This window comes from Conger conger, chromosome 7 (assembly GCF_963514075.1).
Source record: "Conger conger chromosome 7, fConCon1.1, whole genome shotgun sequence".
Lineage (NCBI taxonomy): Eukaryota > Metazoa > Chordata > Actinopteri > Anguilliformes > Congridae > Conger > Conger conger.
This window is the reverse complement of record NC_083766.1, coordinates 48,494,510-48,511,413: the sequence shown is the minus strand read 5'-3', so window position 1 is coordinate 48,511,413 and position 16,904 is coordinate 48,494,510. Positions and strand designations below refer to the sequence as shown.

At 41.9% G+C, this 16,904-nt stretch overlaps 2 protein-coding genes across 11 annotated transcripts in view; one reads left to right on the top strand and one right to left on the bottom strand.

Moving 5' to 3' along the window:
• ncor1 (nuclear receptor corepressor 1) overlaps positions 1–8,328 on the bottom strand; it is an 87,819-nt gene extending 79,491 nt beyond the window's left edge. For 3 of the 8 annotated variants that reach the window (XM_061248281.1, XM_061248284.1, XM_061248286.1), the window contains exon 1: positions 8,073–8,096. The gene's annotated coding sequence lies outside the window, so the exon portion shown is untranslated. Of the gene's footprint in view, positions 1–8,072; positions 8,098–8,193 lie in introns of those variants that run through there. The other 5 variants (XM_061248287.1, XM_061248285.1, XM_061248282.1 and 2 more) reach the window with 4 other exon arrangements.
• Positions 8,329–8,860: 532 nt separating this feature from the next.
• The window catches only part of pigl (phosphatidylinositol glycan anchor biosynthesis, class L), a 28,033-nt gene continuing 19,989 nt past the window's right edge, over positions 8,861–16,904 (top strand). For 2 of the 3 annotated variants that reach the window (XM_061249008.1, XM_061249007.1), the window contains exons 1-2: positions 8,861–9,251; positions 9,788–9,887. In XM_061249008.1, coding sequence (XP_061104992.1) covers positions 8,927–9,251; positions 9,788–9,887 — 425 coding nt within the window. In that variant the 5' untranslated portion in view covers positions 8,861–8,926. The remainder of the gene's footprint in view (positions 9,252–9,787; positions 9,888–16,904) is intronic. The other variant, XM_061249009.1, reaches the window with a different exon arrangement.

The window sequence follows — 16,904 nt, the reverse complement described above, 5'->3', positions numbered from 1 at the left end:
AGCATAAGGTCAGACATCCATAAGGAGGAGTTTGGTGGTCTTGGGGGATTTCCAAAAAAATAGAATGCTCCTACGGGCAAGAAGAGTGGTGAATGCTATAATGTCTTTACGCTTATTAGGCGGCCTGTAGCGTAGTGGTTAAGGTGCATGACTGGAACACACAAGGTCGGTGGTTTGATCCCCGGTGTAGCCACAATAAGATCCGCACAGCCGTTGGGCCCTTGAGCAAAGGCCCTTAACCCTGCATTGCTCCAGGGGAGGATTGTCTCCTGCTTAGTCTAATCAACTGTATGTCGCTCTGGATAAGTGTCTGCCAAATGCCAGTAATGTCATATAATGTAATAATCTGTCAGCCTGTTGGCACTATGCTAAAGATAGCGGAGTAGGCGTTAGGTTGCAGGTTTGCGTCTAGTGCCTGTGAGAGAGTCGTGAAGACTTATCGAAACTTGAACGGGGAAGGTTGTATTTTTGAGGCCTTTATTTTTTTTGCCGATATGGAAAACCAAGGATAAACAATATTTCGGAAAAGGTTTCCCCCCAGTAAACAAAACGAACCCAGAAAAGCAAACAACGGTTTCACTCTGTCACACCCTGTAAAACAATGAAAACCCGTTTCCCTTTCTCCACAGAAGGACAGTGGTGGGATACTGCCGGTTTATCACAGAAATAAAACTTAACTGCAATGATACCGTGAAGCACCCTCCAATGCAAATCCCCAACCCTCTTGGCTAACAGTGGTTTGTACAGCACCCACCATGCTGGTTTTTCTGTCCCTTTCAACCCTAAATAAGCCCTCCATAGGGTATCTATCAGAGAAGTCAATGTGTTTTGACAGACAGAGAGCAAGAGAAAGAGAGAAAGAAAGAGAAAGTGAGCACGAGAGCGAGACAGAGAGAGACAGAGCTAGAAAGAGAGAGAGAAAGAGAGATAGAGAGAGAGAGTGCCAGCGAGCCCAGAGAGAGCGAGAAAGAGCGAGAAAGAGACGGAAGCAGAGCGACACTGCCACCTCGCAGTGACTCAGCGGTTAGGTTCAGCCCACTCGTGCTCATCTCGGCGCACAGCGCCAAACCAGGGTCCAGCGCTGCCATCCCGCTCCGCAGAGCCAGTCTGCGCGGTTCTGGGCCCTGCCGCTCCGCAGAGCCCTTCTGCGCGGTTCTGGGCCCTGCTGCTATGAGCCCGTCTGCGAGGTTCTGGGCCCTGCTGCTATGAGCCCGTCTGCGAGGTTCTGGGCCCTGCTGCTATGAGCCCGTCTGTGAGGTTCTGGGCCCTGCTGCTATGAGCCCGTCTGTGAGGTTCTGGGCCCTGCTGCTATGAGCCCGTCTGTGAGGTTCTGGGCCCTGCTGCTATGAGCCCGTCTGTGAGGTTCTGGGCCCTGCTGCTATGAGCCCGTCTGTGAGGTTCTGGGCCCTGCTGCTATGAGCCCGTCTGTGAGGTTCTGGGCCCTGCTGCTATGAGCCCGTCTGTGAGGTTCTGGGCCCTGCTGCTATGAGCCCGTCTGTGAGGTCCTGGGCCCTGCCGCGGCACTACGAGCCCGTTTGGGCTGGGGCGGTAGGGAGGAAAGGGTGCACGGTATATACACACACCACATTTATCCTCATGGAGAACATGCGAGAAACACATCGCAAGACTGCTTGACCTGCAATAAGCACATACTAAACTGAGGGTCTGTCAAATTGATTGGGTGTTAATTTGCTATTTATTTCCAACATGCTTTTATTGAACAATGTCAATTCTTTTTATTCAGGGGGCATAGGCTATTAATCGTCTGGGGTCTAAGTCAGCAGTGTACCTAAAGCAGAAAGACATTAGAACTGTGCACATTTCAATATTTGTCATATCGCCAATTCAATATTCAACAAGGTTATCGCATACTGCATATCTCCCTCATATCGTGCAGTCCGAGTGGGAGCAGGACCCTTTGACTCACCCTGTCGCGTTTGGAGGCTAGCTCACCTTGTGAGAAACAGGGGGAGGCTTTCTGAAAGGGAGAGTGAGGTGAATAAAGGGACGGACGGCGCTAATTGGGCTAGCGCTGGTCCTGGGCGTGGCAGTTGCGCCAGCGGCGGCTGGGAGGCACCTCAACCTCTCGCTGACGGCGGCGCAGAGCAACGTGTCAGAAAATGAGGTTACTTCAAACGGCGCGCAGAGCAGAACACACTGTACCAGACGGGCCCTGCTCCTTCTCATGCCAGCACAGAGCCCACAGTCGTACCCAGTCTTAACCGCCGGCACTAGCACAGTACTCCCAAAAGGGTTCAGGTTCACCTTTTAAACTAGAACCTGTGAGCAGCGTACCACATGTTTATTTCAGACGGCCTCCGCAGAGCACAGAAAGGAGAAAACGCTTTGATAACCAGACGGCGACAGCGCATATGAATCTTTTGTGCCATCGCAAACGGCTGAACGGCAGTAGGCTATGTGAGGGCATCATTGACTTAAGACCATAACTCCATGAGGTGCAGCATAAAAGTTTTCCAAAAAATATATACACTTGAAAAAAACGACAATGCATATAAAAACAATGCGTTTGGAATACCCATTGGGTTAAGGTGACAACTGAAACTGACAAGGCTACGATGTGACCATTAACCTTTAGAAACCAAAAGTCAAAATCTTTAAAACAACATTACTGCAGCAGAGCAGACCGTTTACATCCTGGAGAACTCATAGCTTTTATAATAACCCTATCGCTCATCATGTCAGATTACTTTACTATCAGGATATAGTTAATGTTCTGGCATTACAAGCAGCATTGTAAAATATGGTGCGTGTAATGACAGAATATTTCACTTTAACAACCGTGCAAGCTTCATAAAGGGGGTCACATGCTGTAAGAGACCCTACCATGAGATTTGCTTTGTTCATATACCTGTAATACTCTGTAATCCTCCTCAAAAGAAAGTCCTTTTAAAAAAACACAAACTAAAATGAAAACTGCACAATGCACATATGGCATAAATCCTCTCCAAATCTCAAAATAACATTCATATGACGGGGCATTCCAATAGATTATGACAACACAGTCCACAACCGATGCACATGACAAGGCATGAAACTTCAGGTAAACAAGAAAAAGAATGTTAAATCCGTCAGCAAGAAATAATGAGAGCATTCAATGTCAACAATGAGGATGACTTTGCATGACAATGGAATGGAACTGCCATTATGTCGTAAAATGTTAAGAATTATTCTAAAAATAAATTAAAAATAAGTACCGCAACTGTAAATAATTTTCATGCTTTCAAGTTTTGTTAATGTCAAAAACTGCTGCAAATTGTGGCAAAGCAAATCAATGTTTTCACAGGCAACTCAGCCCCTAATAAAGGAGCAGTCATACTGTATTAGTCATTAAGCTACAGGCCTAATGATTCCCCAGGTTCCAGAAATGTTCACACTGCTTTCGGTACGTTTCGTATCTATAACAAAATGCTGCAACAAATCCCAAGGTTCAATACCTTGGCTATTGTTTGCCGTTACAGTGATGAGTCAGTCTTTTAAATGGCAACCCACTGTGAGATAAACACAGCTGTACAGGACAAGATAGACTGCAGAGACAGAGGGACGGCAGCCTTGAAACAAGATGAAGAGAGTTTAACCCTTTAAGGTGCGAGAACACAAATATGTAATTAAAATGTTGTTAACTGTACAGTGCGGATGTCACAATCACTACTGGAAATTCAAAGCACTGGCGTTCTAGAACACGACTTGTAATTTTGGAAAATAAACCCAAAACAACGTTGTGGGTTTGCTGCAGGAACGCTTTCCTCCCACACTCAGACATGCATGTCAGGTTAGGTACACTCCTGCCGTTGCCCTTGACCAAGGCGCTGGCCTCAGAACTAGAGTTGGTCCCCCGGGCACTGCACTCTGGCTGCCCACAGCCACTAAGTAACTAGGATGGCTCAAACACTTAACCCATGGGGTGCAATGATAATCCGTCTGCATTTATATAGCACCTTTATCCAAAGCGCTGTATATCCATTTAATCTTAAAAAGCTACTCTTCAAAGGGTTAAAGAACACTGTGTAACAAATGACCACTCCGACTCCTGGCAGAGGCTAGTTTACCATTTGGTAAACAGCGATAGACTTCATTATTTAAAGAGGAGGCCATGCTCCAAGCGCAGCCAGACAACGTGGACGTCAGCATATGGCTTGCTCCCTTTCGTTAGCTTTCAGGAAGTCTTGGGAGGCTTCCGAGAAAGCCATGCCACAAGGTGCTCCTGCCGCGTGAAATCGAGGATGTGTCAGAAACATCTGCTGCGCGAATGCCACCCGGACGCGGCACGCTCTGACAGGAATCCTAAAAATGGGCCGTAAAAAAATAAAATAAAATAAAAAATTAAAAAGTGTAAACATTCCTCAGTCCCGCAAAGAGCAGTGCGTCCGTACGGAAAGCGAGGGATTATAAGATGAGAATCGTGAAATGCGAAGCGCTACACGGTTATTTCCGACATTCCCGACTTGTCGCGGGCCTTCCTGTGCTGGCTGCAGTGATAAGAAAATAATGTTTCACTGTAAGAACGAGATAAAGAAGTCATATTTATGCAAGAGGGAGGCCATTTGCTGAATGAGGACAGTACTTGTCTTTAGGTCGTTACCACAGGTCGCCCGCCTTAACCCATTATGGAGCCCTATAGAAAACCCATAGAAAGGCCTACATTACAGTACATTAAATTACATTAATGGCATTTGGCAGACACTCTTATCCAGAGTGACGTACAGCTGATTAGACTAAGCAGGAGACAATCCTCCCCTGGAGCAATGCAGAGTTAAGGGCCTTGCTCAAGGATGCAACGGCTGTGCAGATCTTATTGTGGCTACACTGGGGATTGAACCGCCAACCTTGCGGGTCCCAGTCATTTACCTTAACCACTACGCTACAGGCCTAGGAATCACAACGCATTTCAACAGTCGTGTGTCTTGAAAAATGGTCATATAAGCAAATACAGCACTGGCGTCACATCCATCTGTTAAGGGAGATGTAACGTGCAAGTTGCATCCGTCTGTTAAGGGAGACGTAACACGCAGGTTACATCCGTCTGTTAAGGGAGATGTAACGCGCAGGTCACATCCGTCTGTTAAGGGAGATGTAACGTGCAGGTCACATCCGTCTGTTAAGGGAGATGTAACACACAGGTCACATCCATCTGTTAAGGGAGATGTAACGTGCAGGTCACATCCGTCTGTTAAGGGAGATGTAACGTGCAGGTCACATCCGTCTGTTAAGGGAGATGTAACACACAGGTCACATCCGTCTGTTAAGGGAGATGTAACGCGCAGGTCAAATCCATCTGTTAAGGGAGATGTAATGCGCAGGTCACATCCGTCTGTTAAGGGAGATGTAACACACAGGTCACATCCGTCTGTTAAGGGAGACGTAATGCGCAGGTCACATCCGTCTGTTAAGGAATCAAACAGAATCTGCACCTATCTTTGCTCCACCCGGTGCGGCAGCATCAGGAAAAACTTCAGAATAATGATCATTCCATTTCTAGGCAGGCAGCCAATGCTCCGTAACATCTTCTACATCACAAACAGCACTCTAACCACCCTGCAGTCAAAAAAAAATACATTTGACATATGACCAAGCTGACACTAAAGAGAATGGAGTTGGATGAGAGTACGGTCATGAAGGGAGATGGGTTGACAAACGAATACAAATGCAGATATTTTGCATGTTGGCGTTACAAGTGAGCCTAGCTCTCCAGAATGGCCCTTTTTAAAAATAAACAGTTGTATTAGCAAGATAAAATGATGCCTAACGATAGTCCATGTGGCAGGCTGCCCTTTGCATGAGTTTATTTATTTTTTGCTCGGACTGCCACAGAAACACAGCAATAATTACGCATCCCAAATCAAGCTACATTGACAATGACGTTTCCCCCAGAAGATTAAGCAAGACTTCTTGAGCCGTGAGTCAAAGTTTCGTTTCTATTCATAAAGACACGCAAAACCGAAAGTCGGTCAAAACTGAACGTCGACAAGCAATGTAATGCAGTACAAATAAAAAGTGGGATTTGTGGCAGGAAACTGAAATATACCACAACATACCAAGAATCCAACACAGAGAGAAAGTAACGCTCTGGCTGACAGGGAGGCCTCTGCTCACCAAGGTCAGCACGTCCCCCGCGTGTACTGATGAACACGCCCCACAACAACAGCGACATACCAATTCAGTTTGGGCCCATTAATCAAGACAATAGAATGAAACCATACGATTCATTACGCCCCACTATTATTTCGAAATGTAGTTGCAAAAAATAATATATGTTCTGTTTACAAAAAGAGCTCTTAACTCAACTAAGAGATACCTCATGAGATCTTCAAGTCTTGTCTCACATTTTACTTTCTGAATATACAGCAGCAAAAGCTGATTTTGAATGTGAACCTGAAAATGCATCTTGCATCTAAATATTTCAGGAGTAGTACCGTAAAATGAGAAATAAAACAGAATAGCATCGCCAAGGAGAAAGCGTTCATATGCAGGACATTTTCCTTCAGAACATAGTCTGAATTCAAATCCATGAAGAACAGCACTATGAATTACATGACTCCTACAGTTATGGTTATGCCGCATTGGTAGGATGAAATCAGTCAACACTGGCAAAACACAGGACAAGAAAATTGTAACAGGTACAAGTGCTTGCACTCATTCAGGAATTTCCAGCAAGCAAACATGTTAAATGTTCTCAGGTGAACAATATAAGTTATCTGTTCTATCCTGAATAGGATCAGAAACCCAAGAAGTCTGCATATCTTTAGTCCAACAAAAAAAAATGCAGACAACTACCAGCTAAGATGCTAGCTGGCAACGTCTGAAAAAAAGCCTTCCCTCCCCACCAACTAAAACCGATTGACAAACTAGTCTCAAAATGTAATACAGGCCTGTCTTAATGAATGATATTTGCTACACCTCGGTCACCTTAAATTACTTAACCAAAAATACTGACTGATATACATCAATGTTTAACAAGCAGTTGAAACTCCCTGTAAACACAAATACTGGCCTTTTCTTAGACATTTCACTCCTATAGTTCCTTCCCTTGGTTACGAAGAACAGATTTTATTTTTAGCTACTATTTTACAGTGAAAGCAGTGCTAACCGACACCCAGCAAAATGTGATTTTGAGAGTGGTTCTAATGATTTTTCGCATGGATTTTTACATTACATGTCGAATGGTAGCAAAGGCTATAAAACCTGACACGTAGTTAAAAGAAACCCCTTTCAACGCAGAGGGAATTTAATAAGGCAATACAAACTTATAGAATATAGGACAGAATTGACTAACAAGTAACATAAGAATCTTAATTGCCATAGCTAATCATAAAAAGTTAATATCCTCAGCTAGCTACTTAAGTGTCCAGTGTCCACATGTGGGACATCATGACCACAAAGTAACCCACCTAGAAGAGCTAACGTGAGCTAGCTATACTCAATGTATTTTGATGCAAGAGCAGATAGCATTTTAGTCTCACGTTACTTTCGTCTTCTGTTTCAAGATAACTCGCTACATAATTATATTAGATAAACTCAAAGTCCGTGACTACTACGTTTAAGACAATGTAGGCATAGCACATTAACTAGGTAATGCAACGTTTAAAGATCTGCATACGGACTTGCTACCTTGCAATAAGCATGTATCGAATTCAGTTGCATGCTACTTAGGAAGACAGTAGCTAATATTGTCACGGAAAATAATAGGGCTTGTGAGTAAAAACCCGTGTTTAAAACTAAGGAAGTACGTACAATTTTAGCTGATGGTTAGCTAGCTGTTTGCTACCAAACACAGGCTACAACTAAGTTAGCTCGCTAACGTTAGCTAGCGCATTTTTACGTTACACGTTAGCTTGGCATATTTCAGTTATGGTTAGCTAGCTAGCTTGCTAACGTTAGCTAGGTGGCTTAGTGGCTGGATACATGCGCTTGGCTTTATTTCTACATACGAGATAAAATATTTACTTGGCATTTCTACTTGAACTATTACCCACACAATTCACTAGTCTAACCTGGTCGCAAAATGCACAACTAGATTCCGCCTTCAATCTTAGCAAGTTAACCACAGCGTTCACCTTTGCATTAACAACCCAACCGCCATCTTGCAAAAGGAACTCCACTTGCGCTAGCACAGCAATACCACTCGATTATATTTATAAGCAATTCTGCCTGCTCGACATAAAGAAAACAACTCACCTCATGTCTGTAGAAATACGCCTTTATCCCAAATAAAATAGTATTTTTGTGTTCTTCGTGGGATAAATTATTGTAATTCAGCTAGTGACAAGCCTCCTATGACCGGTGCGGACAGTGCGCTGCATAGCACTAACGTTACCTTACCTCTATGGTTGTATTTGTCCTTGCAGGAACATATGCATGTTTTCAGGACCACTTGAAATATAAATTCAGTGTTGATACAGATTTTGTTTTAAAGAAATACAATTTTTATATTTAAAAGGTATTTAAATAAATATGATGAAAATATACAGCATTTATACGATACATTTATTATTATATACCACGAAGGACAGCACCGTGTGACAATAAAACCTTCCCCACAGACGAAACAAAGTTTTTCTTTGACAAGTCTATGTACCACTTTATTTTTTACCAATATTACGTTAAGACTCTAATAATAATTACGTGTATATTATTGTTGTTGCGTATTTTTAAATGTTATTTGGGGTACTGCCAGGCAGTCTGGATTATATTTTCCCTTATAGCTACTTGAAGAAAGACATTTGAATGTCTTTGAAAGCAATTAATATTTGAAACAGCTGATTTTTTTGGAAAATTGCAACATAACCTTTTTATGAAATTACAGTAGTAGGTTTCCCATAAGCTTGCGGCGTCCGCCCCGTGGAACCCTGAGTGAAAAAGAAAGTGTAGCTACACGGACTATTTACACTACAGTTATAGTCGTTCGATAATGTTGTTTAGCATACTTGTTTCATGTTCTTTCGTTTGTTTCTACTTTATTTTGTTAAAAATTATTTACTACAGACATTCAAGGACTTCATGGAATAAGCATTTGTTTGAATTATACCGAAGAAAAGCTGGACGATCTCGTACCTGTGAAAATACAGCTAGAAATGAGATGTGCCCATGGCAATCTGGACATAATAACTCTCTTAATGAAATCCGAGCACTCCTAGTCACTGCACATCCAGATGATGAGTGCATGTTCTTTGCACCTACAATTTTACGGCTCTTGCAATTAAATGCATCAGTGAATTTGTTGTGCTTGTCTTCAGGTATGTTTTGAATTCAGTCGAGATTCTACAGTCTGTATGTAGGTTTCTTGCTAGCGTGGCAAGTTATCTAGCAAGGGCAAGTTATGTGCCTAGCGCAGGATTCATGAATGGCCTGCTACCCGTGTCTTTACAACTCCCTGCATAATTCGTTTGCTTGATTGGTTACTTGGCAAACTAGCTTATTAAATAACTGAACCGCAATGCAACTAGCTAGCTATATTCTACCAGCTTAATGTAGCTCATTTGCTATTGTTAGTTATATAAGTGCGTTTATTTTGTCCCCTCAGTATATCCCTTCCCGAACACAGGACAGTGTGCAATCACAAACCCGGGCAATTTGTCTTTTGAGTATATCACTCAGAATAATTGAGCGAGCGTTAATATATAAAGTGAGCAAATGCATCCACCCCAATCCTGTGAGGAAAAGCTACAAAAATTAGTGGGGAATCACAAAGCAATTTCGATTGGTCCAACAACTATAGTTACAGAAAGGTTGTCATTTAATTAACTGAATTAAATGCTTTTACACTGTGCAGGCAATTACTACAATCAAGGAGTGCACCGGCAAAGGGAGCTTCGTGATAGCTGTGCTGTGTTGGGGATCCCAGCCTCTCAAGTCACCATCATAGACTGCAAGTAAGAGAAATATACTCTGCACAAAATGCACAAAAGCCTTTTTGCTGTTTAACACAGTTTAATCTTAATTATTTGAAAAATAAAAAGCTAGGCAGGAGTGAGGTGAGCTTTTACTTCATGGTGATTAGCCAAAGTAGATCTAGGCTACATGTTGAAAGTATCAAAATTAGCCAAAGTAGATCTAGGCTACATGTACTTCTGAGTATTTCTTACAGTGGCAAATGATTATGAACCAACCGATGTCCAGCTTTTCTTTTGTATAAAAATAATTATATAAGATATGATACAGGATGCATGGAATAAATACATCTATTTGCTTATTCTCTCAGATGTCCTTCTAGTTTTGAACCTCCATAGATGTCTGAAGAGCAGGAATTGGTTACTATATGTAATGCCTTTTGCTGAGGCTAGATACAGTTTATTAATTATAAATTAATAGACAATGTCTTAGTATTCTAACTATTGTTGCTTTCTTATAAATTATGTGCTTAAGTTAGCTACATGGTTTGCAGCCTAACTAAAAACTTGATTATTATTAATGTGGTTTCAGTTGTACAAAAGTAACACAACAAATGCATTGTTGCAAACTGTTCCTGGGAGGTTGCGAATGCCACAAATGTGTACAGTAATGACTTCAATATACACTCAGAGAGCAATTTATTAGGTAGACATGTACATCAGCTTATTAATGCAAATATTTAATCTGCCACTCATGTGGCAGCAACTAAATGCATAAAGGCATGCTCACCTGGCCACCAAATGTCAGAATGGGGAAGAAATGTGATTTGGCTTTGACCGTGGAATGAATGTTGGTGCCAGACAGGGTGGTTTGAGTATCTCAGAAACAGCTGATTTTCATAAACAACAGTCTCTTGAGTTTGCAGAGAATGGTGTGAAAAACAAAAGACATTAAGTGAGCAGCGGTTCTGCAGGCAGAAACACATTGTCAATGAGAGACGTCAGAGGAGAGAAAGGAGTTTGGCTGTGTATTGTAAATGAGCTGCCAAGATAGGTTGACCTGTGACTGTTAATTTATTAATATCAACAATAAACTGAGGTGTGCAGCTTATGTCTGTGGACTGAGAACAAGTTGCGAGAGACACGCACTACCTCTGGTAGTCCTCTGTGCACACCCATTTAGAGCTATCAATCTGGGTGCAACCCCTCCCCCTCTGTGCAGTGCTCTTGAAAACAGTACGCTGGTCACAAATCAGACTCTCCATTCTTAGCACAACAGGCCTGCAGTCAGCACAGTCTGATGTATTGGGTCTCTCCGTCACTGTGGGCCATAAAGAATTATAAAGCCAGGGGGGCATTATAAAGGTCTCTTTCTAAGTACTTGACTCCAAGCCCTCATAAGGCCCACAACAAGCTCCTATTGAAAATATATAAAATTACTTTTAGAGACTGGATGAAAAATGGCAGTCATGCGGTAGATGAAATTGGTAACGTTTGTTGTTCAGTGTGTTTTTCTGGAGTATATTATGCCGTTTATCAGTGGTTTACATGTATTGCTGTGATTTCTTGCACTACTAAAATGTACTGTTGTAAAACGCATATCATTTTCTTGGAGTGACTTGGTTGGTTTTTCATTACCTTAGAGATTCCGGCCCATTTTTGTTCATATTCTTATGCTGTGCTCATTCGAAACTGCGTATTTGGAGAGAAAACAACATTTTGGCAGAAACGAAGATTCAATGCGGGGAAGTAACAAAGAAACAGAGGAGGTTAGCATTGGTTGAAGCAGAAGGATAAGAACATACATGGTGTCATGGTTTGGCTGCTGCGCAACTCAAGGGGGTGTTTGGAGCGAGAGGCTGCACTACCCCCAGAAGAAAGCGCGGCAGCCTTCAGTAAAGCAGCCTGACTCTGGGCCTGGGCCCCACTTATCCTTGCTGCCTTTGGCAGTGCTGGACACCCTGCCCCCTCCCAGACATAAACAAAAGGAGAACTGACCTCTCTGGCTCAAATCGGTCTTGGTGGAGTTGTGCTCCAGTGAAAATATTATCTTAAGAAACGGGAAATTACGACGTCGAAAAGTGTGTAGAAAAATAACAATAAATAGCAAGAAAAAAGCAGTTTTTTTCTTTGTCAAATGATCTGATTTCTGAACAGCCGAATATGAGAGAGGCTTATGCAGTACCCTCAAAAGTGAAATCATTACTTACAAGAGGATTGCTGATGCAATTCATAGAAGAGTTTCAACTGGGGTGTCAAGAGTTCCATTGTGTATGCAGCACAAATATTGGTCAGTAGCTCGAATGGATTTTTATTTGACAGGAATTAAACAGAAAGCTGAAAGTCAATAATGTAGGTTCTAAAACAGGTCGAAAGACAAAAATACAGACTTTTGCTTGCGTTATTGTAAAATATGTAATTGTTTTGGATTAAAATACTTTTTTGTGCCCAATTGATCTTGCCTGGTGCAATTGCACTTTTTCAGAATATTGCATAGGTTCCAAAACTGTAAAGTAAACAGTAACGCTCAGTAAAGCGTCACAATGCCACAAATGAACCAAGTCACCACACTATCTGGATTGAGATATCAGTGTAAGGCTAAAACATGCCATACAAATTATTAAATCCCCCAGTGTATACATGTTGTCCAGGTCCATGAAGTAATTAACACCTTTTCCTGTTTTCTCATTATAAACCCTTAGTGCTGGCAAACATGCCCAAACAGCATGGTAAAATGGCTTTCTAGGGAGGGGTTACTCCCATCTCCAAAACTAGCTTTGTCACAGATTTGAGTGAACACACTCGTACATCATTTTGCAGACATCATCCTCTTACTTATATCACTATCACACAAATCAGCATATTTAACAGACATATATATGACAAAATTAAAGAAGGGCCATCGGGGAGAGAGCAACCCCTTACCCAGTACGACTGGGCTGTCCACTTCAGTCAGGCTGGGTGTTCACGTTCCTGCGCTACAGGAGCCGTTACCTCAACTCGCATAAATAAGTTACAAAACTTTCATTCACGCGCATTGGTTATTCTGTCTTATTGCTCTTCCACGTGGTAGGGTTATGCATGAAAATACGATGACTGACTGTATCTTGATATGATGTGCAGTGCGACCACCACAAAGCCTGTTGTTAATTAACGGGAAATAAAAAAATGGAGTACTTACTTTACATATTGTTATGCGCACATTCATTTCCACATGCTCTCTCTAAGCGAACCTCCAACTTCGCATTATTATTTTTAGCATCTTTCTGTTGTGTTTACACAGCCCATGAAGGGCCTAAGTCATTACCTTCCAGTGTGTGGTCTATGTGTCCTTTTGTAGTCATTTTTTGGATAAATATAGGGGCACATTTCCTATCTCCAAATTCCTAAAAGTATGATCGATTTTCTTTCTGTGATTAGAACTGCGTCCACAAGGTTAAACAACTTGTTCTCAACAAATATTTCTCTGGGGAACCTAGCCTGAGCCAACTTAGCTTTATTATGTTATTCTGAACATAATAAAGCTGTTGCTCTCCTGATATTGCAAAATGGAGGTTTCGGTTATGTAATTTAAGACACCATTGCCATTATAATCTAAATGGAGGCATTGTAGGCGAGGTTTGTTTTGACATCGGCCTAGGAGATAAGTTTTTTGTTTATGTTACATTCTGGAGTATAATGTTTTTTTTAAATCTCATCCATCTGGAGCTTTAAAAAATCCTTCGAAACGGAAATGATCAAAGGAGGCCTTGGCTACATTGTTCAGGGTTTAGGAGATGGTTTTATGTTGTGCTTTACAGTGCTGATTTTGGCTGTCAGTTCCAAAAAAAAAGAAAAAAAAAGAAGGAAAAACAGACACAAAAAGGACTCTCTCCGTGGTTGTACTTGGAAGTTTTTTTATGGTTCCCAGAAAGCAGGAGCCGTCTTTGTGTGTGATATTGCACATCGTGGCCTGCAACACACTGTTGTCTTTCTCCTCCCCCCACGCTTGCACATGACCCCCCCCCCCCTTGTGCCTGCCGACTCATTTTATCTCCGGCACATTCTGATACAGCTTTGAACTTTGTTCAGAGCCAGCTGCGTCTGCCGGAATGGTGACCTCTGACCCCGTGGCCATCTGCCATGTATTCACCTCCCCTTATCTGCTGCCTCTATCTCGGTGCTCACCTTTCTCCCGCTTGTCTGCTTCTCCTGCCTGTCCAAACTGCACGGGGGTGCGTTCTGGCACTGCGCGCGGTTCTTGTGGACATTGTTATCTAGGTCACAGTGACTTTTGAAATACTTGGCTGAAGGTCCGGGGCAGGAACTGCTAAAGGAGTCCTGGCAGGCGCAGAGGTCTTTTTCCTTTTTTAAAAATGCATTGTTATTTGTCTGCGCGAATTATAACTGTTCCCTCAGGTGGCTGTAGTTTGATGAATAACCCAAAAGTTGTTGGCTATGAAGGATGGGGAATGAAGGATATTACACAGAGCGATAATCTTTTACAGCGTTGCGTTTGCTTCCTCTTCGGCTGATGCAGTTTCAATTTTAGAGGCCTTTCTCATATGCTGCTCATATTGCAGACTCACTTTCTGATTTAAGTGCTAAATGTCTGCATTCATATAGCACATTTATCCAAAGCACAGTACAATTGATGCTTCTCATTCACCCGTTCATATGGACAGGGGCACTTTGACACACCCAGGGCAGGATCGAACCGAATTATCACGTTGGTGACAAAAAATGTATGACGAATTTGTTTGGTTTCACGCTCTTTTCCCTCAAGATGTGTAACATAGTTTCTGCTGTATACATTCTTCATTAAGACTCCCACCATCCCAGCAGTGGGACGTTCACTCATAGCCGTCGGCTTGTTTTGTTGAAAAATGAGACCGTTACAGGCTAAGAATGGAGAAACTGTAGCCAGACGATTCTGTGTACATTATCGTTTTTACACATGTAGGCCAGCAGGATATTGCAGAGTCACATTGTATCTCTGTGCAGGCAGCCTCACTCACTTAAATATGGCTATATTTATATATACATTTAAATGTATTTATATAGTACTATAATCCAGACTATATTGGCCATGTTTCCAAATTATAAATACACTTTTTTCCTGGAACAAAACCTTTTAGTAGTTAACTCTATAAGATAAGGTGCAGTTTTCACTCACACTGCCTTTCCAGGACATCCTTGCCACATAACGTTAATTCCATTTGGCAATGCATTGTTCCAAATGCACGTACACAATGCATTGTTCCAAATGTTGTGTACATGTCACTGTTTGAGTGGTGAATTCATTCATGAATGTGTGGTCACAATGAAAACTGAAGGGCGTTTTGAAAAACTTTCAGGTGTACTTTGATCTATACATCTGGATCTATATGTTTGTGTGTGTGTGTGTGTGTGTGTGTGTGTGTGTGTGTGAGTGTGAGTGTGTGTATGTATATGTGTATATGTGTATATGTATATGTGTGTATGTGTGTGCGATAAAGCAGGATACATCTCTGTGAGACATCCCTCCCGTTAGTGTGGGTCAGGCCCAGCCAGAGAGCATTAGAGGTGTCTGTAACACTGGTAATGGGATTCTGTCAGCCGCCCCCCCTGTCAACAGCATCCCAGTTCCTGCCCCTTCACTGTCATCACTGCCATTCTGCTGAGCCTCTGCGTAGATGAACGGCTTCGGTGCAAAGATATCTACTCTCGCATCTATTATGAGCGCTTGCTAAAGCAACGGATGTGACCTGGTAAAAAGGGGAGCTCAGTTTATTTATAATTACAGGATGCACTGGGCTCCGGGGCTGCTGTTCACTGTGTAATATTTATATTTCAAAATCGAACGTCTATCCATTTTGCAAAGCAAAATATAATATATATTATAAAGCAGTCACTACCTCTAAAAAGGACAGTTTCCTTAAATACATGCATGATGAATTTTGGTATGAATGATATCAATTAAAAATGAGCATTTATTTTTAGATGTACTTTTTTATTATTAGAACAGCCTTTTTTGCGTGAATTGGCTCTATTTCCACCTTGATTAGAAACAGTGGCAGAAACAGCTTTCCTATTTCTGTCGCTGGTTGCAGATTATTGCTGGCACAGCCTCTGAAGAGCTTATTCTAGTGAAAAGGACAGCTGTGTTGACAGTCTCCTGGCCCCAAAACATTATGGGCCCGCTGTAGTCAGCAGTCAGCACAGAATCTGATCGTACCACAAACTCGGTACCATACAAGAAGTTTGCCGCAGTTCAGTCTTACATTGTTTATTTACTTAGTAGACCTGTTCATCTGGAGGAACTTAAATAGCTTACAGTTAAGCTGTGTGTGTAACTGGATATCTCGCAGAAGTCGAGCCGTGCTGGGAGGTAAAGATCTCTTTGGCCTTGGGTTTTAATCTGATGGTCAAGTTCCTTAACCACCTCTCTGTATTTGTCCCCTGTCTGTGTCCACCTACTGCTCAACGGGGATAAACTAAGTGTAAAGAAATTTACTTTGAAATCAGAAGGTTGGCCATTTTCAAGAGTATGTGCAAATGTTATATTGGTATTTTCTGTACCAATATCAGTAAAGAATATTGTCTTTCATTAATTCCATTTGTCCTGTAAGTTGTTAAAGAATAACGCAGTGAAAAAAACCTGAAAGATTTTAAAATGTATGTGACCATGCAAGAAATTTAATTATTATTTTTGCAACTGCTAATAAATACACATCCATAAAAGGAGACAGTGTCTCTGTCTATATGTATTTCCACTGTAGTTTACCACTTTCCTCCAGTATTTATTTATATTTATACACTGATTTAGAAAAATGTATCTGTGCAGGAGAGAAGTGGTAATAGCCTAGAGTTGCTCTAGCTCTGGCACTGACCTTTGTCTGTTCACTGATGTTCGACACTGACCATGTGCCTGCTAATGCAATAACTGGGAAACAGAACTAAGGTCTGTACTTTTACATTACATTTTATGTAGCAGACACTATTATCTAAAGCGACGCAGGAAATTGAAAGTGTATATCAAGGTCGCACAACAAACAACCGAACACTGGGAAACCAAAATAAGGTCTGTACTAGTCCAGT